Raw genomic sequence first — 28,000 nt, 5'->3', positions numbered from 1 at the left:
AACTAAAAGAATGAACAAGTAGCAGTGTAACGTGTACACCAAGGAATTTCGTTTGTATGGCGTGATACTTCCTCAATTAATATTTCTACCACTTCCGGTTTTAGATTACAGTAAAACGGAATAGAATCTTGGGCTTTTAATTGCTTGCAGAAAACCACTTCTCCCTGTCTATTACCGCTTTTACTCTATAGCAATCAACGTTAAAACCGTTGATTTCTGACACTTCCGGTTTGAAAAAAAATGAAATGACATCTGAGTTTTACGTCCCACGGCTATGACGGATAGACTAAAGGAGACGGTATTGATGAGAAATGAATGAAATGGTGTAATGAAGAAAGGGAGGAAACGGGAGAATCCCCAGGAAACCCATGCACACGGTGTTTGTCCACCACAAGCTCACTTGGCGCGAGCTGGGATCGAACGCTCTACCACTGAGCCACCGCGGCCCCATAATTCTGGTTTGAATATAGGATTAAGAAGATATTTGACATTTATTCTTAGAACGCTCTATTTACTTCCGCATTTAGTAGAGAGTCAAAGATGGAAATAAATGTATCCTTTTGCAGGGAACCGCTTTTCGCTATTTATTACAGTTTTACCTCTATAGTAATCAACGTTAAAACCTTTGAAATAGCTGATTTCTACAATATCCGCTGTGAATATCAACTAACTTGTTTCCTAACTTTTAAACATTCCGAATAAAAATATTCATGGTCCATCACGTAGTTCCTACATTTTGTTTCCCAGACGATCCGACAGGTTACCGTACGCCAGGTGGCTATCGTACACCATCAATTTTTAGGTTCTAAAAGTTTGATTTTTCGAAAACTATACATGAGGATTTACATTCACCCATATTATATTGTTCAGCGGAATAAGATACACAGAGTGTTTCAAAACAACACCGACAACGTTTTCGAGGTGATTCCTAACAACAAGATAAGGCGAAAAGTGTAGACCAACCTGGGTGCACAAATGCTTCCTTTCGGAGTTATAGGTTGCCGAAAACATGAAAAAATGAAATGTAAAGATCCATCGCTCCAAAATTATGGGATCTACCGTAGTCGGGTCAAGACTTCCCTTAGGAACTAATACGTGCGCTACCCAAATATCCGTGTTTCAGAATCCTGCGGTACTCACTCAACGATTTTTATAGAGGGAGTTGGTGAGTACTTCAAATTGTAAGCCCGTACCTAAACTGCCGCTACAAAAATCGTTGCGTGAGTACATTAGGATTTTGAAACATGTATTTTTGGATAGCGCACATACTTGTTCCCAAGTGAAGTCTTGGCCCGACTAGTAGATCCCATAGTTTTGGAGCTATGGACCTTTAAACTTCATTTTTTCATGTTTTTGGCAGCCTATAACTCCAAAAGGAAGCATTTGTGCACCCAGATTGGTCTACACTTTTCGCCTTATCTTGGTGTCAGGAATCACCTGCAAAACGTTGTCGGTGTTGTTTTGAAACACCCTGTTTATATATATATATATTTTCGGCACCGATAGCCAAGTCAGCCCGTCACGTGTTAGGGATTACGCCCTTCGACGAGCACACTATCCGAGGAAAGGTAAGGAAGGAAGTAAGCGGTCTAGGACATACATGTTAGGTACCATCCTGGCATTTCCCTGGTGCGTAAGGAAAACCCAGAAAAACCTCATCCAGAATACTGTCCTGAAAAAACTTATACTTTTTCGACCGAGTGCTCCCACCAGCAAAGGAACCCGGCACCGCTCGCACCGAAGACGAGAGCGTTAGCGACTATGCTAGGTCAAGAACAGGACCATGCAGCGTGGAGAAGGTGAGGGGTAGCACAGCAGCACGGCAAAGTCAAAGACCTGGATTTGATTTTCGGCCCGGACACACATCCTTGTCTTTGAACTTGTTACATTCAAATCATTTATCTTGCATCAATAATGTTCGTGTTTTCATTCTCATACCTACTACTGTGTTAAAGGACTCACCATAGGAAACACCAAATTCATACTCAGAAATAGTATAACTGAACAGTAAACAACCAGTATTTCACATTATTACTGACAAAAGGTAAAAGAAACACCGTACAAGGTGAAACGGTACAATTAAAATTTAGAGATAAATAGACCTTACTTTGTATCCGAAAGAAAGAAAAAAAAAAAAAAAAAACTTTTCCAAATTGTTACTTGTGCTTTCTGGCAACTTTCTGGATAGCTAAACTGGTGACATGCAGCAGGGTTTCCTTCTGTGAAGTCCTCATGAGAAAACATTATAAGTTGTCGTTCCACTTTACTTTCTTGATGTTAGGACACATTCAACACAGCATTCAAGCATAGTACATTGAAGTGTAGATATTATTTATGCAAACTGTGTATAATAAAGAAAATAAATAATGTGTTTGCGTTCTTTTACTTATTTTAATTCTAGTATTTTGCTCACTTTGCTTCTGTAAGCTTCCTCGGGGTATTTTACCTTTTTAAACTTACATCCAGTAGGAATTCACATGCTGGTTTGTTTAATCTATTTTTCAGAGATATTCCAATGGAAACAAATTCTCAATATCTATGTAAAAAAAACTCCAACGAATTTCAGCGATCACTTATAAAAAATGCACTTATAAATTAATCAGGAAAAGTACCGATTTATAAGCTGCCATTGTGATTCATAATAACCAACTTCTACAGTTTATTCATTTCTTGTATATGCACTATTTCAGTGATTTTTCATGAATGCAAGAAATGAACTATAGGAACTAGCAACTATGACGAAGGATAAAGCATAACTTCTCTTGCTAGAGAATTATAACCAATCGTTGAAGTTTTTGCAGACACATTAAGAGTTTGTTTCCAATAGAATATCTGAGGAAGAGATTAAACCAGAAACATGCGAATTCACAATTGTTTTAAGTTTAAAACGATGAAATCTGAAGCAGCTCACAGAAGGAAGCCGAGCGAAATATTAGGATTAAAATAAATAAAACAACGCTAACTACATAAAATTATTTATATTAGTTTTACACAGCATTTATAATTTATGCCTTAACAGGAAAAGAGTCGCTCTAACTATTTAATGTACGCATGAAAAATTACATCATCAAGAAAATACACACGCAAGTACAACTTATAACATTTCTACAAGAGGGTACACTTTACACAATATTTGAAGCGAGGATTAAATTTGCATATATCTCTTATAAGAACTCTCCACAGAAATAAAGGAAAGTTTGTACATGTTATCAGCTTAGCCATCGAGAAAGTTAGCTGCCACAGCTTAGCCACAGGACTACGAAGCTGCCTCAAAGTTTTCCTTTCTCCAGATATAAGGTAAAGTCTACAGGGTGTCCACATCATCTTGGGGGGCAAATTTATACAGGTGACAGAGAGGTCCAATATATGTATTTTGAGATAGGAAACCGAAGGTCGAAAACGGCTAATTCAAGCACCACGTCATCTTGTATCTATCAATCTATGGGAATATAACCGCTACCAGGTTATAGAAGGATTTTTTGTGGACAATCTGTATATTTCGTCAAGACAGTGATCATTATTTTCAATTTATACTTTATTCTACAATGCACATAAGTTCTTTCTTTGGTGGGAATTGCTTCTTTCCCACACAATTGGACAAAGAAGTCTTTCATCATTTTTTCATATATATATTTAAAACGTTGCTTTTGCTGAGAACATTTCAGTTAGTGACTAACCATTTCAGTGTTTCTCCCTGACTTATTATATGCACAGTATATATTCTATAGTTATTGGGAACTGAATTAAGTGCTTTCGTTAATCGTTTGTGGAAACATTAAAATAGATTAGAGAAATACGGGCTGACCAGATGTCCCAATAGCCAAAGTGGCACCAGCTTCACAGTTTTTGCAGCTCGTTATCTGTACTTTCTCACGCCAGTGTTATCGCCGTGTCTAGTGCATTATAGGCAGTTGACTAAAATTAACATAAATTGTTTTCTGTATTCTGTTTGTATATGCATACAGGTGAGTTAACCGAGTGATTTTTGAAATGAACTGCCAACACTTTTCCGTTGATCATTGCAACCCGTAGCTTGAGCTTGGATGCTCAGGGAGTTTGACTCCAGGTCTGGAAGATGCAACCACGCATCTCGCGTTGAACTTCAAACATAAGTTGTGTTAAGGGGCACAAGCTATTTAGCCGGTGAAGGACGATTTCTTACGGCTAGCCCCAATCAGTGAAATCCCAGGTCCTCAGACCTAGTGCGTTTAAAATGTTACGTACGCGCCCTCCAATATCTGTATTCCATTGTGGAGATCTTCTTTTGTGTGTTTGCTGAAGATTCACCTTTACGCTGCAGGACTGTTCAGCGTAACAACTGGATTCATCGTGGGACGATCCAGACAACTTTTCCCCAGTGCGAATCCCCCAAGTGTGTTAATGGTGTGAGCAAAGTATTTATAGTGATACCTGAATTATAATCATATATATAGAAAGGGCTCTATTTCCCGAATAGGGCAAAACGTAATTTCAGCGGCAAAATTTATTAGTGTCCAGTGTTGTGTTCATTTCTCTTCGTTATTTTTTTTCAGAATAGTGTTCTAATAAATAAGTATAGTGTCATTTAACCCAGTGTGTTTTCGTTGTATGTATGAATGGTGTTTGTGTGCGTTATGGTCTGGATGACCGTCTGATCGTCCGTGAGGTTTTCGAGACGAGACACCCGAACCTCTCGGCGCCTAATGCTCATCTCATTATTGAGACCGACGAGCTTTTTGGAAACAGTTTGTAACCTTTCTTGGAGAGGTCTTCGTCGTCCTGTCCAGGTAAGTTAAAGTATCAGGAGTATACTTATTGGTAATACCACGAGCCAAGAACAGCGACTTGACACCCAGGCCGGTTACAAATAAGAGCCGCCCGAACAGCGACACGAACTCAGGCCGGTTACAGGAACAATCTATGGGAACAAGTATGACTTTTAATAACAAATGTGTTTATCACGTCGATGTAACCTGCTTTATTACACATAACACTACATCTGAGTTGTAAGGTTTGGTACAAATAAATTACTGCTGCACTGTATGTACCAAAAGCTCACAGTAACTGCACGAACTGACGACCTTGATGCACGTAGCACAACGCCTAAGGAAATTTTGCCTCTCTCGCTCAAATATCCCCGCAATCTCTTGAAGATTCCAGCAGGCAGCTAGGACTCTTGCAAGTAAGTCCTCCTCGGATTCTACTGGCGATTCATACAGTAACCTGAGTGGTAAACCTTACAACTCAGATGATGTGTTATGCACAATAAAGCAGGTTACATCGCTTAATATATAGATTGCTGCAACTTCAAGATAGGGTGGCGCTTCAAATAGCCGTTTTCAACCTTCGGTTTCCCATCTCCAAATACATATATTGGACCCCTCTATCACCTGTATAAATTTGACATAAGAGGTTATGGGCACCCTGTATTTATTTCTAAGTTACTCAATATATATGCTATAGCTACTACTAACAAAGGATCATTACGAAAACCTTACCCAGTTGATTCTTCATTTGCATTTGTACTGAATTAATGTGGGCTTTTGAAGTGTGAATTTTATTAATGGCCTTTCTGGCCCTCACGACCTCCTTCGCCAAAATAATACAGACTTCTTTGTCTCCTTTCTTTGCTGCTTCCTTTAACGATCGCTTGATTTTCTCCTCCTCGCGTTGAATGGCTGCAAAGAGAAAGTAAAATACACTTACAGTTGCGAAAGTAATGAAAGATATGCTACAATATTATTAGGGATCAACGAAAGAAAGAAAAAGTCCAAAGATGAGACCCTCATAGCAGAACATGCTGCGATGTGATCGCAGAAAATTTGCTGCGCCTGTGCAGAAAAACTGATAAAGGAAAAAAAAAAAAGCCAACAGAAAAGTATAAAAACATGTCTTAAATGCTATGTGTAGATGTCTTAAATGCACGGATGACTCGCATAGATATAGTTTGGACTTTTTTTTTTTTTCTTACGTCGCGTAAAGCGTATTTTTAACAATCACAAGTGTTTCATCTGCAGAAAATTTTTGTCTTACAAAAGCTCATCACAGAAAGACAAAGAAAGTTCTGTCATCGGGGATTATACATACACCAATCGACAATTTCATTGACCTGAACAAATGGCACGGGAGTGAAAATTCTAAAAAATCATCTTTTCTAAACATAGAAACTGATGGTGTATAACAACCATGCACTTGTTAAACATGGAAATGATACTGACAATATTTTCATTGTGACACTATCACGACGATAGTATACAGTATAGTTAAGGAGATCCCATAGCTCTTAAACTTTTGTAATTAGTAACTGAGCTTATGAAACACATTATATAATACATATCAAACATTAACTTGGATAATGTTCTTTTTTAACTCTTGCGTATTATCATGAAAAAGTATAACGTCGGAGATACCATGGGGTCCTTTCGAAACTCCAATTAAACATAAGCAATTTGGTGTTCTGCAAAGAAATTTTACACAAATATATTTCAAAACAATATTATAATGCATTCCTCTCTACCTTTGACACTACTGCCATCATCGTTATACAAAATAGAAAAGGAATACTCGACGACCACGTCACCAGATAACAGGCACAACTACAACCCAGAATAGTCAAATCATGTCACTGCAAGGAAAGGGTTTTAGCCTCCTTTTTTTAACGTCTAATTTCATTCCCATCCAAAGATGGGCTGGCTGTAGAAACTAAAGCCTTATCTGGGGCCATAAGCCTTCATTTATTGGTAGTATCATTGGGAATGAGTATCAGGATTTACTTATTATTGATATATTTATCTGGTTAGGCACACAGAAGAATTTAGCCCTTTGAAACTAACCGCTTTGCTATTCACAAGCTGTTGAAAAATATAAGCAGATTTCAATATATGTATTGTTTTAAGCTGTAAACTGAGGAAGAACGAGACAAGGGTACAAACAATGTAGTGCAATGGACGAAAACTTAGTTTCTTACTACATACCCAACTTACTTTATTGTATCAATAATGAAATAATTTTCGGAAACAATAAATTAGTAATTTGTGCCAGCTATTGAGTATTATGTAAACTACTAATTTTGCTCGATTTGTAAGAAAAAAAGGGAGAAAGAAAAATGTTATTACTTTGCGGTACGTCATTACTTTTACGACCCCAGTAGTAATCAATTATATTTTACATAGCAGCAAGGCAATAGCAAACGATATTCTGTGTTCAATATATTAAATATACTTTGTGGAAAAATACAAGAACAGATTTTTAAATACTCACGTTCATTTAAGAGATATATTAAATATCTCTTGCGTCTCAAAGGACCCTATGGTAGTACACAAGGGTTAAAAAAATTTGCCGATATTTCTAGTACGACCCACGGGTATTTTTCTTCGGGGCTAAGACTAAAGAATATCCTCTTATGATGCTATCTTAAAAATATATTGGTCCTTTTGTTTCCAAGTTTCCTTCGTAACAGAACTGTAACCATTAACAGATCCTAGATTTAATATGCTATTCAGTTCTTCTTCTAAATCTCCCTATGGGTATAGTTCTGTTAGGATGGAAACAAAGAGTCCAATATATTTTTAAGATGAAGAAAAATGTGGCAAAAGAAATATCTAAACAAGACTCTCTCGTGAGTCGCATTTCTTTTGTATCTGAGGATATCGCACGAACTGAAGAAAATAACTAAAAGACATAATCTTAAAGTTAAAAATGAAATGAAATGAAATCTTTTAAGTTTTACGTCCCACGGTTATGCCGGTTAGGCTAAAGGAGACGGTGATGATGAGTAATGAATGAAATGGTGAAATGAAAAAAGTGGGAGGAAACGGGAGAACCCCGAGGAAACCCACGCACGGTGTTTGTCCACCACAAAGTCCACTTGGCAAGGGGTGGGATCGAACCCGAGACCCCAAGCACCAGAGGTGAACGCTCTACCACTGAGCCACCGCGGCCCCAACAATCTTAAAGTTTTACCCTTCCCCAGAAACCAAAACAAATAAATAAATAAATAAGTTAGTACAAAAAGCATTTTGTGCATAAAGCTAGTCTAAGTGGTGTGTATCAGACTTATGGTACTTATGACGCCTCTTATATTAGTATGACGAAACGAAATATTAGCACTACAACAAAGGTAATACATCATGTGAAGGAAGAATTTCAATACGTATAAACGAAGAGACGCAATAGCAAAAATCGCTGACGAACTCAGCTTATCCTGCCAAATATGACAATCATTTGATTCCGACAGTCCTATCTGTGCACCAAACACTGAAACGTTGTATTGCCTATAATAACACACGGTATTGCAGTGAGTGTTTCATTTGGAGGGACTATACAACTCGTGTAGTCACTCCTAGAAATATTCTGTGGTACAATCAGCGGCAAAAAACCTGCAACATAATCATGTAAGTTTATTGTGAAATGACGAAGTCTTTTGCTCCAAAATAAGTGTTCACGGGAGGATGTCGAGGTTTATCCTGGCGTGATTCGTGCCACTTAGACGTTATGTTGATTTCCTGTGCTGTTAGGCGTAGTATCACAATAAACTTACATTCTCATGTTGCAGGTTTTTTGCCGCGGATTGTACAAGCTTACTTAGGTAGAAAGAGTTTTGTTCCGCATATTTGTTTTTGCAAGACTTTGAGGCAGTGCATTTACAGTCATATTGACTTTAATTTGTATAGACGTCACAAAAAAAATATATATATATATATATATATATATATATATATATATATATATATATATATATATATATATATATATTTCCTGTGATTCCAACACCCAAATTGAGCTATATGAAGTGCCAAAGGAGCGTACGCTAACCACATACACAAAAAGGGTACCTACTGTATTACAAAGATCAATGCTAACCGTATAGACGATACTTCCACCAACGTTGTTTAAACCATATGCTAAGGCATCATTTCATTCTTTCAACTACCGATTTATCTAACGATCACCTCAATTTATTTCTGTGTTTCAAACAAATATGTTAACAAAAATAATTTTAAAAAATAATAATAATAAAAAAAAAACAGTGACACGTTGGAAATTGTCACAACTGAGTTCTACCTGTAAAACTACTTACTTACATCTTATCTGTCGATCCAATTGAAAAGTTTCCTTCCTTAATTTATGACACCATTCATTAACCTTTAAAAAAAATAATAACAAGTACCGTTAGTATTATTAATACATACAATTTTATTAGAAACTGATTGCAAATTCTCAACACTCAGTCGCTTCGCAATTTCCTTAAGATCATTAGTACATGTATGTTACTGTTCTACGCATATTTTTGCGGTTTCGAAAATGATAGTTTTAAGAATTAGTGGCAAAATAGTATTAAATTCATTCAAATTAATTGAATGACAGTAGAATCTCCCACTTGAAGCGGTGCGAAGAGAAGATCTCATTCGCTCACTAGACATTCGTTGCCAAAATAATTATTGCAATGAAAGCTTACATATGAGAAATAATGATACTTTATAAGTCAAACGACTACTGACTGACTCTCTTAAAGTTCTACAGAGTGTCCCAGAAGTAGTGACTCACTTGTTACGTGCGGGTTGTTAGGTGGTTGTTAATTTGTAATACCTCTGTTGCAGGAGGGGGATCATTTTGACACATTGTACTGGCAGCAAGACAATGCTCCACCACACTTTGCGCGGGTTGTCCGTGACTTTTGAACAACACCTTCCCTCGGCGACGGATTGGTTGTCGGGAACAGTAGAGCGGCCGTCACGGCCACTAGACTTCATCCCTCCCGACTTCTTCCTAGAGACATTTGAAGGACAAGGTATATGCAAGACCCATAAACAGTGTTGCGGAATTGATGGCGCGAATTACCGAGGAACTCAACAACATTCCTGTTCAGATGTGCCGATATGCGTGCAGAATGTGGATTGATTTTAATGGCCGCCCGCTGGACCTTCAAATGCAGAATAGGGTTTAGATACTGTAAAGCACTTAATCTTTACATCATTCCTCTGTACCTGCAATTCTGTTTCATGCTATTCTTGTTTATAATAAAATGTACTGATCACTTAAAAGGTGAGTCACTACTTCTAGTACACCCTGTATACCTGGAGATATCTAACCGCCCTTCAATGTGCTATTACACAATTTTTACAAAGACAATCTGGTGAAATCCAACTTCTAACTTTCTAATAAGTAGGTCACCATTCAGTTTCCTCTTTCTTTAAGACAAACTATCTCTGCCTAAAGACGCATATTTCACATAAAACATAGGGTCAGTGAAGGCAATTATGAGACTCCCTATGGAGGGTAATTGTGATACACCTCTCACTGATCTTCAACCACTAGAGGATAAATACAAATTAAAGAGATCAAGCATTTAGTAACACCCTTCACAATGTTCTTCCTTCTGTCTACATTTTTAAGTTTCAGTTTACAAAAGTTTGGATACACCAATTTTTTTTTTAACCAACTCATTAAAAAAAAAAAAACTTTTGAAATTTGAAATCCTATCATCAACTTTTATATCTACTCATGCAGTAATATCAGTGTTGTAAAAGCAATGGGTGTTGGTGGAAGCCTAGTTGGTTAGCAGATACACATTAAGTTGAATTTGTCCCTTGAGTTTTTTTTTTTTTTTTAAATCTTATTTTGCTTATATGGAAGATAATTATGAGACGCATGCTAGATTAATGTTTACATTACATTTATTCCAGGCAAGCTGTTAAATCATCAATAGTTTACACCTACATTATTTTGTTGAAAATAGCTTAGGCTTTATATCAATATACTAAAACCAGGGTTGGCTGGTTTAAACCAGCTGTTTTTTTTTTTTCTTCAAAAAAACCAACTGGTTTAAACCAAAAAACGAAAAATGTTCGTACACGTGTAAGTGTTTGTAAAATTTTGATGAACACACATTTGTGGGTTATCACGTTTAATTCCCGTATATTATTCATATTATATTCAAACCTAAATTCTCCATTCATTATTTAAAAAGATTATACTACAAAAGGAACTTTTGTTTTTTTTATAAGTTTATTAATGTTTGTTTTGTGATTTTTTCATAGTTTGTTAATATTGTTATGTAATTGCAATCAAAGAAAAATTCCAAATATTCTTTCGTTTCAATAATGTTTACTATTGATAAAATACATCGAAATGCCGTACTTTTGTGTGTGGGGGGGGTCATACAAACCCCACGAGAGGCATTTAGTGTAAATGAAAAGTATCTTTGCTATCCATTTATGTATAAATGTGGCTGAGCCAAAGTGGACTCAAATAATTCGTATCTTTATTAGAGATGCAAGGGCTCGGAAAAAAACGGCTTTTTTGGAAAAACTCGGCTTTTTTGGAAAAAACTCGGTTTTTTCTGCTTCGCTTTTTTGATTGGGAAATTTTGGGCTTGTTTCAAAATTCTGCTTTAAATTGATAAAGCAGACTTTGTTTCGCATCTCTATAACACAAAACGTCATTTAATTAGTGATTGATGCTGATAATAATATATAACATCGAAAATAAGCCATGAATTTCGAAAAGATATTTCAAACAATTTTACTTCAACATATTTACATTATGAATTCCAAAGGATTAACCAATGTATATAATAAGATTTTTTTAACCTCCTATGTACAAAAGTAAGCAGGGTTGGAAAGAACCATGGTGGTTTTTGAAAATGTCAAAAACCCGTTTTTTTGGGGGGGAGGGGCAGTTTAAACCAGGTTTTTTGATTTAGATATTTTGCCTTATGTATTTATATTACATATTCACAGAAATAAGTTTGTTTCGCCTTGGTGTTATTATGCAACAATGGGGTTATGCTGGAAGAGGTCCCATAAGCTTAAAGAAGTCCGGTCAGTAAATTTCTTGAATTGAAAAAATCCCGCCCTAGCCATCGGGAAAATCCCGTCATTACTTTAAATGTAAAACAATAACGGTAAAATCCTAGAACTTGATCTGAACTTGTCTCAGAAGCCTGTTTTGTAACCTGAAACTATCTAATATATTAACCCATAGGCCTATTCGAGTTAACTCACAAAAACGTCAAAATAACATCAGTAACTATTTCCACTTTCTTAGTTATTTCCTTGTAACAGCCCAAATATTTGTAAAATATCTTCTTAAATATCTTCATGTAAAAAACACAAAATAACGACGACTTCTTTGCCTGACAACTGGACTCCTTCATACCTCAATATCACATACAGAAAGCTGGGGAAAACAGGTGCCTCATAATTATCCTTTTGGAGAGAAATTAAGGGACAGCACAAATTTCACATTTATTCATCAACTTATGAGATGACAAGAAATTTCTTAGCAGCAAATTGTTACTCTATTGACACCATAAACTGTGCCTAGATTAACTGCTTTCAACACTAATGTAAGATGAGTAATATGGAAAATCGTGAAATCTCTCTCATAATTACCCTTACTGACCGTATGATACGTATTTCCAACAGAAACCACAATAGAGTTTAAGTGACAAACCGTAAGAAATAAGTGAACATTCAAACACATAACATAAGCAGATGCCTTGACTTAAAGAATTCGAAAGTTCCAAGCATTAATGCTAATCATTGATGAAAACTGCACTTGAGAATCTAAAACTAAACACACTGGTGTCAGGTCTGAGAAGGGTTATGCCTATGATCTAAATGGACTTCTGTGTAAGTATATCGACTCCTTCCTCCTTTAGACTGCAGTTCATTATCCGTTAATTACAGTAGCTCTCCAATTGACGGGATGGCATTTACTGATCTTTAATACTTGTAATATAATCGTTAGACTCATTTCAGAAGGACAAAAAGATAAACAGTTGCACAAGTGAAACCATTACATGTAAGTCGGGAAATTCCTGCTTTAGACATTGGGAAAATCCCGTTATTGCTTGGTCTGTAAAAATTTATGGTAAACATATCATAATCAGTACGTCAAAACTGAAGGATTAAATTACAAATTTAATACGTAGATATAATTCAATAAAATTAAAACTGAAATCCAAGCTAATGTTAGAAGCTACGTAGGCAGTCGATAAGTTTTGCCGATTTCCATCAATATATTTAAGGAACCTTAGTTTCTTTATAAACCAACAGGCATTCAGGCAAGCAGGAATTTGCAATTTAGTGTCGTTTCATGTGTTTAGGCTTAACATCCTTATTTAATACAGAGGTTATCAAGAAGACTTTCGCTTAAAGTGACACCTGAACCGCTACTTGGCTTACACCTGAAAGAAAGGTTGTGGTTTGACCGAGAATTGAAAATGGAACGTCTTGATTAAATGGTGATAAGGAGATAAAACTAATGCAGATGGTTTGACATGTGGAAACATCATCATGAATTCCATACTTTTTTTTTCCCAACCACCTTGGTTTAAACCAGCCAACCCTGATAAATGATACCCAAAATGAAATCCAAAAGATAACTATTGTACATGGCTCAACCTAACCCAATGTTCGTTAGGAGAAAGGCTAGCTTACGAACAATATAAAAATTATATGCATATTACAGAAATAACCTTAACTTTACAACACATGCTTGGCTTAAACATAATATTGTGCCACCGAAATGATCCCGAAAAACCGAAGTAATAATGAACTCGTTCATTATTACTTCGTGAATAACTTTTGAACAGTAATATTGAAACAGTGCTATGAGTTACATGTTGCAATAAAAATAAAACAGTTCATTTTGCAGTAAACAACACAGGTAAATGCTCACGACAAAATGAATTGATTAACTGTTTAGTGTAAACTTCCGTAAGTGGTATCCAGCCTTAAAAGAGCTCATTACATTCATCTTCTACTATAATTTAGTCATCTTTGACCATATAATACTAAATGAGAAACCAACACAAACGCATTTGCCTTTAAAAAAATGACAAAAGCTATTAGAGCTATCCTGAAATTCTTAAGAACTTGTTTCAATGTACAGGCTTTCTATGCGAAGTCCGTTTGTTAGTTTTCTCTATAACTCAAAATATCAGCTAAGCATATTTAAGTATGGCAACATCGGAAGTCCTCTAAAAGTTCAGTTATTTTAATGGATTCTTATTGAAATTGATTAGATATACCTTGGGAAACCTTGTAATATGTAACAAACCTTCAGCTATGAGAAACCACGCATCAATATTTGAAAGGTTAAAGAATAAATACCTGGAATGAATCTACTATCTTATTAATACAAAACTGTCTTACAAATAAACAGTTATCAGTTTCCAAAATAGCTGTCATGACAATTAAGTAAATATATCACTCACTCCACCCATTAAAGTGAACTACTCGACTTACCTGTTCTTTTGGATCTCGTTGTTTTGATTTCCCGAACAACCCCATTGTTTATAGATTTACAACATATAAAAATATTACAACATTCCTACGTTATAGTCTGGAGGATTACTTCATAACTTGAAACTGTACACAACTTATTTATCACCTGATAATACAATTTTACAATGGAGTTTTTCCGTCTTTCCTCACTCACTCTCACCATTGCTTTCGCAAATCCGCCATATTCCCATTGCTAGGGTTGCCAACTCATACGAAAAATAAAACACTAACATAAACGCAATCATGTCTTTTTCTTAGTGCTGTCGAATTTTTGTGACATTTGAGGTTTTTCGGTTTTTGAGAAAACCGGTTTCCTGAAAACCGTAAACCGCATCAAAACCGAAACCCCAAAAGCGGATTTCGAAACGGAAACCGCAAAAGCTCTTTTCGAAAGCAAAAGGCGCCCGAAACCATGTTTCTCCCTTTCAAAGCAGAAACAATGTTTGCTATTTTTAATTACACCTTTTAACAATTGTGAAAGCATCTATCGATCGAGACAATTGTATTGATTTATATGTGTGTTTTAACTTTTTTTTTATTTGCTCCAAGACTAGTATGGTAATATGTGCAGCACTGTGCGAAAGGGATAGTTTGATGGTTGTAAAAATACAAGTCACAGCTAAATTAGGGTTGCCATATTTTAAAATAAGAAAAGTGGAGGATTCTAAACCGTAAGTACTGACGTGGGATCGTTTGCACTTTTAGTTATTTCTTTGATGACACTTCCAATGTACTTTTCGGCTGCAGGGAAGCAAACTGGACTGCACCTGATTTTCATATATTTTGTAAATTAGACCACGAGAAACACGAATCTGAAGGAATTTTGACATTCCGAATTTCGGAACCCCAGGTGTTTGAACATAAAGTGACCACGGAAGCAAAATGGATCCCATTTCACTTTTAATATTTTGTAAAATGGACCAAAATGAGCAATAATCTGAAAGAATTTTGACATTCCGACTTCCCGAACTCGAGATACTAGAACTTATACAGTGGTTTTATATAGTATGTATAAAATTAACGAAGAAAGTTCTGTCGCTTTTTGACCTATCACCTTAGAGCACCGATATGTCACCTAAGACGTACCTGGTAGATCAAAAATAGTACCCATCAGTATCAATGACCTTCTGTCAACGTTCGGGATGGGCAGGGATTCCTTCGCGGTAGAACTTGCCGCGAAGCGAAGAAGATATCACCTCTACTACGGAAATGAACTAGAGTCCTCTAAGGTGAGAGTCCAAGGATTGGAACAGGTGATAATCGGACGGCGCAATGTCCGGGAAGTATGCCGGATGTAATAGTGTTTCCCATCCAAGGCGTAGGATGGTGTCCCGGGTCATTCTAGCCATGTGGGGCTTAGCGTTGTCCCGTAACGGAAGAACCCCTTAGCGATTGAGAAGTGGTTTTGGGCTCCAGGGCTTTGGGTATTTTCTTGAACACGGCTCACCTGCTGACAGTACACAGTCATATTGATGTTCTGCTCTGACCAGCCGGTAGCAGTTCCCAATGCACGATGTCGCGAGCAGTCCACCAAACACACAGGAGGACTTTCTGCTGCATTGCTGGTTTCAACTGTTTTGGAACCGGTTCATGGGATTTTAACCAATGATGACGACGCCGTGGAGCTTTGTACAGGACCCACTTCTCATCAAATGTCAACATCCTGTTCAGAAATGGCTCCTTCCTCAGACGAGACAGCAAAGAAACACAGGTGTCTGCTCGCGTAGCCTTCTGGCCCGGAGTCAAATCATGTGGGACCAATAGACTCAAATTGTAGTGCTTCCCAAGTTGATGGAGGTGCTGCCGAATGGTTTCTCCACTCCCATTGAATGTTAGCCCCAGTCCTCACATGTCTCTCCACTGTTCGCCTCAATTGCTATCTGAAGATCTTCATTTTGTACACATGTTGGTCTTCCGGCACGTGGTGCGTCTTTCGTGAGTATTTTGTCACCGTCCTTAAACTTTCTAAACCACCCTTGCGCTGTCTGCGTAATCACGACACCCTCACGAAAGGCCTGAGATATCTTCCGCCCCGCTGCAGTGGCGTTTGACCCAAGTTTGAACTTGTACAGTACAGCATACACGTCCTTATGACGCTCTGTGGAGGTTCCATATTCACTCTGTCATTACACAAGTTCATGTTGTAACTGAACTGACACAAGCAGGTAGAATGTTGGATATACCCACACCAACATTTGACCTTCGCCTTTTCTCCATTCGCATTCAACTCACGGTGTAAGGACCAATTGAACACAGACTTCCACAAAAAGCGACAGAACTTTTTTGGTTACCTTTATATATCTCAAAGGATATAATATGTTTCGTATAGAGAATGTAGTTTTATATATATATATATATATATAGATAGATAGATACATAGCGTCTATATTAAACTTTAAGTTTTAATATCTCGGGTTCCGGAAGTCGGAATGTCAAAACTCCTTCAGATTCGTGTGCCTCGTGATCTAGTTTACAAAATATATAAAAATCAGGTGGGGTCCGGTTTACTTCCGTGGTCACTTTATGTTTAAATATCTCGAGCTCCGAAATTCGGAATGTCAAAATTCCTTCAGATTCGTGTTCCTCGTGGTCTAATTTACAAAATATATAAAAATCAGGTGGGGTCCAGTTTGCTTCCCAGAAGCCGTAAATTCGCTGCTATAAGAGTCTTAAAGTTATATTTGAAATTGTCGTTCGGCATTCTTGTAGCTTATGAAGGCATGAATAATTCAAGTATGTTTGGCACAACATCTACAAACGAATATTCATACGTATAGAACCTCCAGTACATTACATTAAAAACACACGAACTACACAAAGAAAACTATTGTGCATTAGAGCAGATATCTTATTAGCAAATGGCCCTGCACATGCGCACTGCTCAGATGGCCCATAGCCTGAGCCTGAGCGCGAGTCTAAATTTAACTCAATCGCTATTGAGACTGTCAGAGGTGTAGCGGTTTACGTTGAATATACCAACACTTGATCAACTAAGTCGTCTTAGGTTTTTCTCCAATCCCAGAAAGCGGGTGGTTTTTCGTGATTAAGATGTGTTTAAGCGGGGGACTAATATAGAACCTGAAAATCGGGTGGTACACGCAAAAATCGGGTAATATGACAACACTAAGCTAAATAGAAAATAAGGTATATCCCTATTTAAGATGACATGCAACTCATGCAACTCATGAAATGTCAATTTGAAATCTCATCCACTTAGACTGAGACCTTTTATATTATCATTACTCCTTTCACCTTGTTTTTAAAAATAGCATTTCCACTCTTTCTTTCATCAAAAAAACACCATATCTCTTTCTTTAAAAAAAGAAAAGAAAAAAATTAGATCGCAATACACAATTTTATTGTTGATTTGTTGCCACTCGGTTTTGCATGTATTGACTGGTTTCTTATCGCAAGTCCCAGACACCTGCAATATAGTTCATACGTGAAGGAAACACCGATCACGTTTTATTCTGTATCTTTTTACTTCCCAATAACAATAGCCGTGCCTCTTTGTGAGAAACTGCAACTTATTTATCCTGCCAATTGTAAAAGTGTACTCAACAAGAATTTCCCTACACTTTAAGACATTTTAAGAAAAAAAATTCTTTCCCCTTTGCAAATTTTGAGCATTTTTACCTACACCGAGTGAAATTTTTCTCCATCTGGCAACTGTGAGCCGAAGATGGGAAAGATTCTTTGCTGTTTTTTTCGTCGTTACTTGATATTAGTGCTGTCGAATTTTTGTGACATTTGCAGTTTTCGGCTTTTGAGAAAACCGGTTTTCTAAAAACCGAAAACCGCAAATGCAGTTTTCAAAACCGAAACCACAAAAGCAGTTTTCAAAACCGACATTTCGGTTTTATGAAATATCACGTTTTTCAAAAACCGGTTTTTGGTTTTTTCCAAAAACCGATTTCGACAGCACTAGTCTTTCTCCGCCGGGGCTAAACCATCACTACTAATCGTTACACTGTCGAACTCCATTAAAAGCACGACTACTTTTAGACCTTAACCCTTTTAAGATTTTTGGTAACTTTTGTTAGCATGGCGTAGTATCGTCTTTGATCGCTTATTTAAGTTCGATAACAGGTATTTAAGCCGGGTTTCTTTATTGGTCAAGTCAAGGATTGACCAAAGAACACTCCAGATGCGTTTTGGAACCTTATGGACAATTTGGCGGCTCCAAGTGGGGGCGGAAGGGCGTGACTTTTTTTTTTTTTTTTTTTGTAAGGCAAGTTTCAAAAATTTTCCACGCCTTCAGCTTTCACGATATCAGATGAAACTTTTCATACGGATAATGTGTAGCTTTGGGTATTTTTTAAATTATTTGAGATGCCTACGCGAAACCGGGGCCGGACCCGAGGGGCCCAAGTGTTCTGACGAGGTGACTTTTCTAGAAAAATTTCAAGTTTTTCCCGATTTTTCCGATTCAGGTGTACGATACGGACATGTGAATGGTACCGTTGGAAAGGGCTTGTTATATTGAAAAAAAATGACGTTTAAACCATGACTCTAAACCAAATAGTAATGATGCAGTAAATATATCTATATCTATATCTATCTATCTATCTATCTATCTATCTATCTATCTATCTATCTATCTATCTATCTATCTATCTATCTATCTATCTATCTATCTATCTATCTATATCTATCTATCTATCTATCTATCTATCTATATATATATATATATATATATATATATATATATATATATATGTGTGTGTGTGTGTGTGTGTGTGTGTGTGTGTGCCTAGGTATATTGGGCCTAAATTTAGACTTTCAACAATTTTCCATCCTTTATTTTCAGATACAAGGTTGAAATTTTGCACACATATTATGTACACAACAACGTATTATTAAAAAAAAATCAGTGTCATGTGGGGATAACCAATGTCTGGTACGCTTAGGAATGTCATAGAATACCCACTTTTCGTCACCAGTTAGCAACCGTCGTATTCAGGTGTCGAGTAAACAAAAACAAACAGGATCACTTGTTGTTCCTTGTTGGTTGCCAACAATTTGTGGGGTACCCATTAGCTTAATTTGAATGACTCCCTATCACATCCAGGTGTAGTCTGACAATTTTGGTGGAAACATGGAACCTTTGAGCAAGCTCGTCCATGTTAGATCACAGTCCTCCTCGATAGCTGCTTTCAGTGCCTTATTATCCAACACATGTTGTCGTCCATTGCGAGGTTCATCGGACAGGCTCACATCTCCAGAACTAAATTTCTGAAACCAATACCTGACAGTGCGTTCGTTCACGGCATTCTTCCCAAATGCCTGGCATATGCGGCGACTTGATCTGGCAGCTGACAGGCCCACTTGAAAGTCATACAACAAAAAAAACCGAATAAGCTGCTTTGATACTTCCATTTCTCTTCGACACTGTGCAAACTATGACTGCTGTATGTGCACAACATGCCTCTATTAGCGAAATTCGATGGTCACACTAACTCCCGATTGCTTGGCACGCACGTGCGTCATTTAGTTTCCTCTCTGTGAACGCTGGGCATCAAAAATGGTAAGAACTTTTTTGGTTACCTTGTATATGGCTTATGGTACGGAAGTTCAATGCTGCGTTCAGAAAAGCTTCCCATTGACTTCTGTCCTTAGCCAACTGAATTTATGCTTTGTATTCCTATTTCTGCGAGATCAATCTTAATATTGTCCTCCCATCTGTGCCTAGGTCATCTTAATGTTTGTTTCCCGATTGGATTTTCAGTTAAAACTTTGTAAGCATTTCAGTTAAAACTTTCTTCCATTCTAGCTATATGACCTGCCCACCTGAGCCTCCTAGACTTGATGGCCCTAACAATGTTTGGTAAACTGTATAATTTATGTAGTTCCTCATTATGAAGCTTCCGCCATTTTCCAATCCCGTTCCTCAGGATTTTTTTCCTCCAATAGGCCTACTTCGAGTTTGCGTTCTTCTCTCAAAATAAGTGACCATGTTTCACAACCACACAGGACAATAGACATGATAATCGCTTTATATATTTTAAGCTTTAAATTCCTCGAGAGAATTCGCAACGACAAAAGATTTTGAACTGAATAACAACACGAATTTCTGCTTTTAGTCACATTTAATTTTTTCGTCGATATCGTTTTGGTCTGTTAATTTTGCTTCTAGATATTTATAAGTATCTACTTTGTCGAAAGCATTATTTGGTATTTTGACACATTCATAATTAATTTGCAATATTACGATCCCGGTATTTAGTTATTCCTGCATTTACTCACATTTTCCTGGCAGCGTTAATAAGATCTCTGCATTTCTTTCTATTGTTCTCTTATCATCCCCTATTGTATTTACATCATCAGCATACGCCATAACCTTTATGAATACCATTCAGTACTAGGTCCTGGTTGTTGTCTTTGTTTTTCATTATAGCATACTCCAAAACAAAGTTGAATAATAATGGCGACATCTCCTTGTTTCTGGCTATTCTCTACGTGAAAACTTGTGGACAAGAATTTTCCTTCTCGGACTTTATTTTGGGATTCATTTAAACATCTAACTAGCTTTTTTCGGTATTCAAAATCCCGTAAGAATGTTTACAATATTTTCTTCCTAACCGAGTCGTAAATCTTTCTAAAATCAATAAATAATTTATGTGCAGGAGCATTACATTCCCATTTCTTTTCGAGTATTTGTCGAACGGTAAACATCTGGCCGATAGTTGATCGATTTCGCCTAAATCCGCGTTGATAATCTCCAATAATTTCACCTGCAAATGCGGTCAATCTTGCTAAAAGTGTTTTTGAGATTTTATAGGATATTGACAGAAGAGAAGTGTATCGCAATTATTACATTCAGTTTTGTCGCCTTTCTTGTTGAATTGGAACAACAATGATTAATTCTTTTCACTCTTGTGAGAATTCCTCCTTGTTCCAGATAACGAGAATCAATTTTTTTGTTGTTCCACAATTTTCCCCTCCACCTAAAATTAATTCAGCTGGCATTTGTCTACACACGGAGATTTACGTTTCTTTAATTTCTTTATAGCGATTTCTACTTCTGTTCGGCTAGGATCCGGAATATACGGTTCTGTTGTGTGCATTTCCCTTTCTCCACGAACATTAGTTTTTGCCTGCGTGTCAAAGAAATCTTTTCATCTATTTAAGATGCTATCTACATCAATGAGAAATGTTCCGTCATCTCATAAGAACGGCGGAAGAGTTCTAATCTTTCTTTAATATAAGCGCGAGATTGATAACCTTTCTTAAATTGGTGGATGCCCTTATACATATCCCAAATGTTTTTGTTTTTACTATTATCTTCAAGTTTCTTAATTTTCGCTTTCAAAAAATAGTTTCTTTGTTCTAAAAGTTTTGGAAGTTTCTCGCCTGATGTCTACAAAATTTTGTGTAGTTGGATCATAGGGATTTTGTATCCTAGTTTAGTGCATTCGAGGTCAAACCATGGTTTGTTGCTATGTATTTACACATACCTCAATTTTTCTTCTGCTGAAATTTTATTGATATCCCTAATTTCAACCCAGTATCCTTAACACTAGTGCACTCCGAACCTTCTAAAACCGAGAATCTATTAGACAGTTGAATCTGGTATTCCTCTCTCATATGACTTTCCTCTAATTTCTTTAAAGGACATGTTTAGCAGAAGGGGTCCAGCTATTTTTTTCTATTTTTTTTTTTAAAAAGGTTACAATAATTTCTGTAGTTTCTGTTCACATTAGGTAAGTTTAGATTAGTTCAGGTTACTTTAGGTTAGATTAGCTTAGTTTCGGTTAGGTTAGTTTATGTTACATTATATAAGTATAGGAGTCAGCAGAATTTTCGAAAAAATGATAGAATTTCGCTTATTTATATTAATATTAGGTTAGTTCAGGTTCTTTTAAGTTAGTTTAGTTTAGGTTAGGATATGTTAGATCTAAGTTCTTGCATCTTCCATTTCTCCTGTAAATTTCGCATTTTTTTTAAAACTTACTTCTGGACCCCATCTGCTAAGCATTTACCTCTTTAAGTTAAATCTCTCTTGAAACTAATATGCTGTGAAAACAGTTGTGCATACTAAATAAATATAAGAATAATCAGCTTTTCTTCATGACAAGTTAAAAAAAATATATATATATATATAAAAAAAAGAACTTGTGCAAGATTACCACTAAAAGCATAAATGTAACTAGTTCTCTACAGTGAAGTCTCGAAGGGGCGATACGCTTTTATATGGTTAGTCACTATTGTTCCACAGATATTCGCCATTTCATCATGCAAGAACCAGTACTTTAATATCCTTTTAGGTTAGGACAAGTAATAAAACAAATTAAATCCTAATAAAGACATGTTTGTCATAATGAATGAAGTATAAGTATATATTTCTGTTACTAATATTACAAAGTACGTGTTGTATGCGATGTTTTCGTAGTACAATATGATGGTAATAGAGCTAACTTTTCAGTGTTGTTTCTACGTTAATATTTCAGTTAGAGGTTGATCGCCTACATAGATCCTACATAAGTTCCGTAAATGTTATTAGTCTTTTGTGAATTAAGACAATTTACCTGTAAATTTTCGAAAAGTGTCTCTTATATTCCCTTTCTGCTCCTTTAATGTCACCACTAATTTTGATCTGAAGTCTTTCTATCCTTTCTTTATCCTCTACAAATTAATAGATTATTGCTAATCAATTATACTATTAGCTTACCGACTCCTTTAATTGATCGATATCAGGCGACTTTGATTTAGAAAACATAGCTCCATGCACATTTATGGAAGCAGCAACGATTTAATTTTCATCCTTCCCATTCCATTTATGTATTTAGATCATGAATTAAGGAAGAAACTGGATAATAACCTCTTCACTCCATTTTATATTTTTATTTCTTTCTTTCATAAGGTAATTGAGATTTTATAATTTCAGTTGCAGATCCAGGTCCAAGTCAAATATATCATTAAGTAATGTTATTAATAATTACTTTGTAACATAGTAAATTCAATATAAGAATTGACGGAAATGATTGATTATGATACAAGAGGCGAATGAATCTGTCCTCCATTTCACTCCAACATAACCAATTTAATTGGTCACTGAGGTTACACACATTTATGAATGTGAAAAACGAACTAATTTCACATCGTAGCCCACCATCATAGCCCGAACATTTAACACAAAGATCCATACAGAGAAGTGAAAAATAGTGTTTTCCTCCTAAACGAAGAATGTAGATTTATTCTACGTTTGAATACTGTTCAATAAAAGAGAAAAGAAAAAGAAAAAAGAAAAAGAAAGAAAAAAGAAAAATCTTTCATCGTAAACAATTAAGCTCAGATTGCCAAATGCATTCCCACTCTACTCGATTTTGGCTTCAAAAGTTAATAGGAAGTCTCAAACTGAATATTTCGTTTGATTTATATAACCATTAGATGTAATAGATTTGGTACAAAAGGTATAAATTCTAACCATAAAGTTTGTAAGAAACTAAAGAAACAAATGTTTCATTTTGGCACGTTAGTAAAATTCAGCAAATAACGTAGTATTTTCTTGAGTACCAAAATGGTGAATTGTCCATATTCAGAACAAACCATATTCTTGTCCTTGGATAATTTGGTTAATTTTGTGTTACAGTTGTATATTTCTACGTTATAACATTACTGTATATGCTTAGTAGTTTTCGATGTTCTATTTATCAAGAAGATTTCGTGTACAGCTACCAAAACTTGTTTAAACTAGGAACATTTATGGCATTGAATACCTGCACAATCCTTGTTTCAGGGCTCATTAGTCAGTGATACCAGCTGAAACGTTTTAAAAATCCCATCTCGAAAGGCAGAAATTATCCCACTCTCTACAAAATTCTTAAAATTTATAAAATATGAAGGATGAACCTATTGTATGTCACTCATTTTCTTCAATATATGAACGAATTCAGACCATCTATGATCTATGTTATTCAAACAGTTTAAGAATAGGTAATTAAGAGGGAGAATTTATATATATATATATATATATATATATATATATATATATATATATATATATATATATATATATATATATATATATATATATATATATATATATATATATATATATATATATATATATATATATATATATATATATATATATTGACGGAAACAAGTACATTTTGTTGTTAGAAATTATCATTGCATCACGCATTTATGTCGTTATCTTCGACAGTTCGTAGCAAAAGAAGATAAGACAAACTTCATTCTTCAGTAATATCGTGTGAAACGTTTTGTCCTAAGATGTTTGTTTCTCGTTTGATATATATAATTCTAGAGTTGTTAATAAGTTCCATGGTGCTTAGTTTTTGAGATTCTCAAGTCACTGCTAAATCACCTCCATAAGAGTGATAATCTACTAACATATATATTTTATAGTAACAAAATTTTACAATTAGCATTGATTTCACGTCTATTGAAGATTCAACCTGCTAATAGAGAATTCTTTTGACATTGATGAAGTAAATGTATGAAAAATCCCATATACTACCAGTTTCTATGAAAATTCCTTTTATCTCTATTGGAGAAATCAATGTCAAAAATCCTACTAAGTGGGATATTTTTTCTACGAGCTGGCATCACTGTCACTAGTTTCTATAGAGATTTTTTCTATTTCCTTTGAAATAGATTAAAGTTGTAATGGTTTGATTTTATTTACTTACTTCTTCTTTAAATTTATATAAATATTCATCACTCAGTTGTTATATATAATTCCTATATTTAATAATCATATATATCATTAAGTAATATTAATAATGAAAATCCGTGTGTTTATAAAGTAAGGAATATTGAGGTAGATTTGAAGAAATCAGCAAATTCGCATTATGTAGGCCCTATTCAGTTTCCATTTCATTTTAAAGAAAGCAGAAAAATAATTTTCCATAAAAATCCATGAGCTAAAAATTAAAGATGAGGTTGGTATCCCCCGAAAACGATAAGAATATTAACGTTAAATTGGAATTGGAAGAAAGTTTTCAATTGTCCATAAATTTAATATTTTTCGAATATTGCCCTAAAATAGGGAATTAAAATTTTCTATGGCTGGAAATACTGCTACCAGACAGATGCAAACTATCTTAAAATAAACTTTGGTACTCTACTAATATATCCTACAAGTATCATGTCGATACCTAAGAAACGGAGCTTGTAATTAAAAATATCTTCTCTATGTTATGGTAAACAGAAAAGTAAAAAGAATCAAGGTTTAGAACCTAAATTCGAATTTTTCGTGCACCCCCTAATTATCGAATTATTATGATATGTACTTTTTTTTATTCAGTAAGGACTTATGTTCGACTGGCGTAAGTTGATTTGCGTTCGTACGTATAGGTACGGATTTATAAACATAAATTTCAAAAATTTCCAATTTTTTGACGGAAAAAGAAAATTTTTAATATCCCTAGTTGGCAACACTGATTGTGTGTTCAAATTGGTCTAAAAAAAAGTAGGTAACCATATGAGGTATATACCTGACAAGTCCTAAGTAGATCTCTCTAAAACAAAGGAAATTATACTGAATAAACTAAAAAAAAGAAAACTCGAAATCCCAATATTCTCAAATTTTTTACTTTGGGCTCAAAACTTGGGAGTGAAATTCGACACCCAGAAAAAATTACGATCAGGATAAACTATGGTCCAACCAGATTTGGCACAGAAAAAAATCATCCCGGTATCTTAATTAGTGTCACTACCGTTAGTGACACTGTGGCCACCCTGTCTCGAAAGCGATAAATGGCGTGGTTATCGTACAACATCAATTTTTCGGTTCAAAAAATTTGATTTTTCGCAAGCTACACATGAGCATTTACATTCATCCATATTTTTTCAGCTGAAGAGGATCTACAGGGTGCTTCAAAACAACACCGACAATGTTTGGGAGATGATTTCTGACACCAAGATAAGACGAAAAGTATAGACCAACCTGGGTGCACAAATGCTTCCTTTCTGTGTTATATGCTGCCGAAAATATGAAGAAATAAACTTTAAAGGTCCATGGCTTCAAAACTATGGGACGTATCGTAGTCGGGTCAAGACTTCACTTAGGAGCTATAGACCTTTAAAGTTTATTTTTTTCATGTTTTCGGCAGCCTATAAATCCGAAAGGAAACATTTGTGCACCCAGGTTGGTCTATACTTTTCGTGTTATCTTGGTGTCAGGAATCAGCTCCCAAACGTTTTCGGTGTTGTTTTGAAACACCCTGTATATGAATCGCTATATGTCTAATCTTTAGACTTTTTGTACGTACGGTAATAAGATGTAGAATTTGTATATGTGCCAAGCCTCATATATTATAGGAAGAAGACTCATACAGATTAGGAAATATTGTTTAGCGAAAACAAGAATTCTTGGAAATTAAATTTAATGAAGAGGACGAAAATATTTAAAATGTAAAAAGGATAAGAACACAATATGCATTTCAAATTATAACGTTTATTGCATTCGTATCTCTTTCATGATTTCTTCCTTGTAAACATGTTGAAATCTTAATTTCGGTTAATTTAGCTTTTAAGTATAAAATGCTTCTTTCCTCCTTTTTACTTTTTTTTTTCTTTTCAAATAAATATTTTCTTCCGTTGGATTCTCCTTCTATGTCCTTGGGTGAGGGAAGAAGACCTTTTACTGACAGAAGAATAATCTGTTAGCTGACAACAGCCTGTCTTGAGTGCACCAAAGCGTACAATATTCTTCGTGTGTGAAACACAAGGCTCTTAGAAGAGACTTATTAAAACGTGTAAAGAGATTATTAAGGTTTTTACTTCCCCAAACACCCTGCATCTTCTCAAATTTTCTTTCATAAAATGCTCGGAAGATAACAAGACCATCAACTGCTCAATTTGTTGACTGGTCTATAACCCCCTAACTATACAGGGTGTTCCAAACAACACCAACAACGTTTGGAAGGTGATTCCTGATACCAAGATAATACAAAAAGTAGTCTATAGACCAACCTGGGTGCAGAAATGTTTCCTTTCGGAGTTATAGGCTGCCGAAAACGTGAAAAAATTAACTTTAAAGGTCCATAGCTCCAAAACTATGGGGCCTACAATAGTCGGGTCAAGAATTTCTAAGGAACTAATATATGTTCTATCCAAAAATTTGTGCTTCAGAATCCTGCAGTACTTCCGCAACAATTTTATGGAGGTAGTTAGTGAGTACTTCAGATTATATGCCCGTAACCAAACTACCTGCAAAAAAAATTGTTGCGTGAGTGTCTTAGGATTCTGAAACACATATTTCTGGATAGAGCACATATTAGTACCTAAGTAAAGTCCTGACCCGATTACAGTAGATCCCATAGTTTTGGAGCTATGGACCTTTAAAGTTCACTTTTTCATATGATCTTGAAGATGTTGCCGCTGTATGGTAACAAAAGCTCAGCACAGCAACACTCACTCTGGCAGCAATCCCGAGAACATTGGATTAATTCATTTTTTCATGTTTTCGGCAGCCTATAACTCCGAAAGGAAGCGTTTGTGCACCCAGGTTGGTCTATACTTTTCATCTTATTTTGATGTCAGGAATCACCTCTCAAACGTTGTCGATGTTGTTTTGAAACACCCTGTATACAATCAGTGTTTCTTAAAGACTTGTTTTTTGGGGACACTGCCCTTCCGGAGCACTGAGAGTGCCCTCCCGGCGCAGACCAAAATAATACTTTTATAATATAATAATAAATGGAATAGTATCAGCAGGGCCCCCGGAAAACTAAGTGTGCCCCCCCGGAACATTATTT

General features: G+C 35.7%; 1 protein-coding gene across 2 annotated transcripts in view; it reads right to left on the bottom strand.

Annotated features, from left to right (window-relative positions):
• Positions 1-23,113, bottom strand: part of Vps24 (vacuolar protein sorting 24) — a 36,696-nt gene extending 13,583 nt beyond the window's left edge. Inside the window, exons 1-3 of one of the 2 annotated variants that reach the window (XM_081734700.1) lie at positions 22,945-23,113; positions 9,063-9,123; positions 5,478-5,657 (exon numbers count right to left, since the gene is read on the bottom strand). In XM_081734700.1, coding sequence (XP_081590826.1) covers positions 5,478-5,657; positions 9,063-9,123; positions 22,945-22,992 — 289 coding nt within the window. In that variant the 5' untranslated portion in view covers positions 22,993-23,113. Of the gene's footprint in view, positions 1-5,477; positions 5,658-9,062; positions 9,124-14,234; positions 14,480-22,944 lie in introns of those variants that run through there. The other variant, XM_081734701.1, reaches the window with a different exon arrangement.
• Positions 23,114-28,000: the final 4,887 nt, after the last annotated feature.

Source organism: Thermobia domestica, chromosome 12 (genome assembly GCF_964235325.1).
Source record: "Thermobia domestica chromosome 12, izTheDome1.hap1.1, whole genome shotgun sequence".
In the NCBI taxonomy this organism is placed as follows: Eukaryota; Metazoa; Arthropoda; class Insecta; order Zygentoma; family Lepismatidae; genus Thermobia; species Thermobia domestica.
Note: the sequence above shows the minus strand (reverse complement) of the source record. Positions and strands in the feature narration are given on the sequence as shown.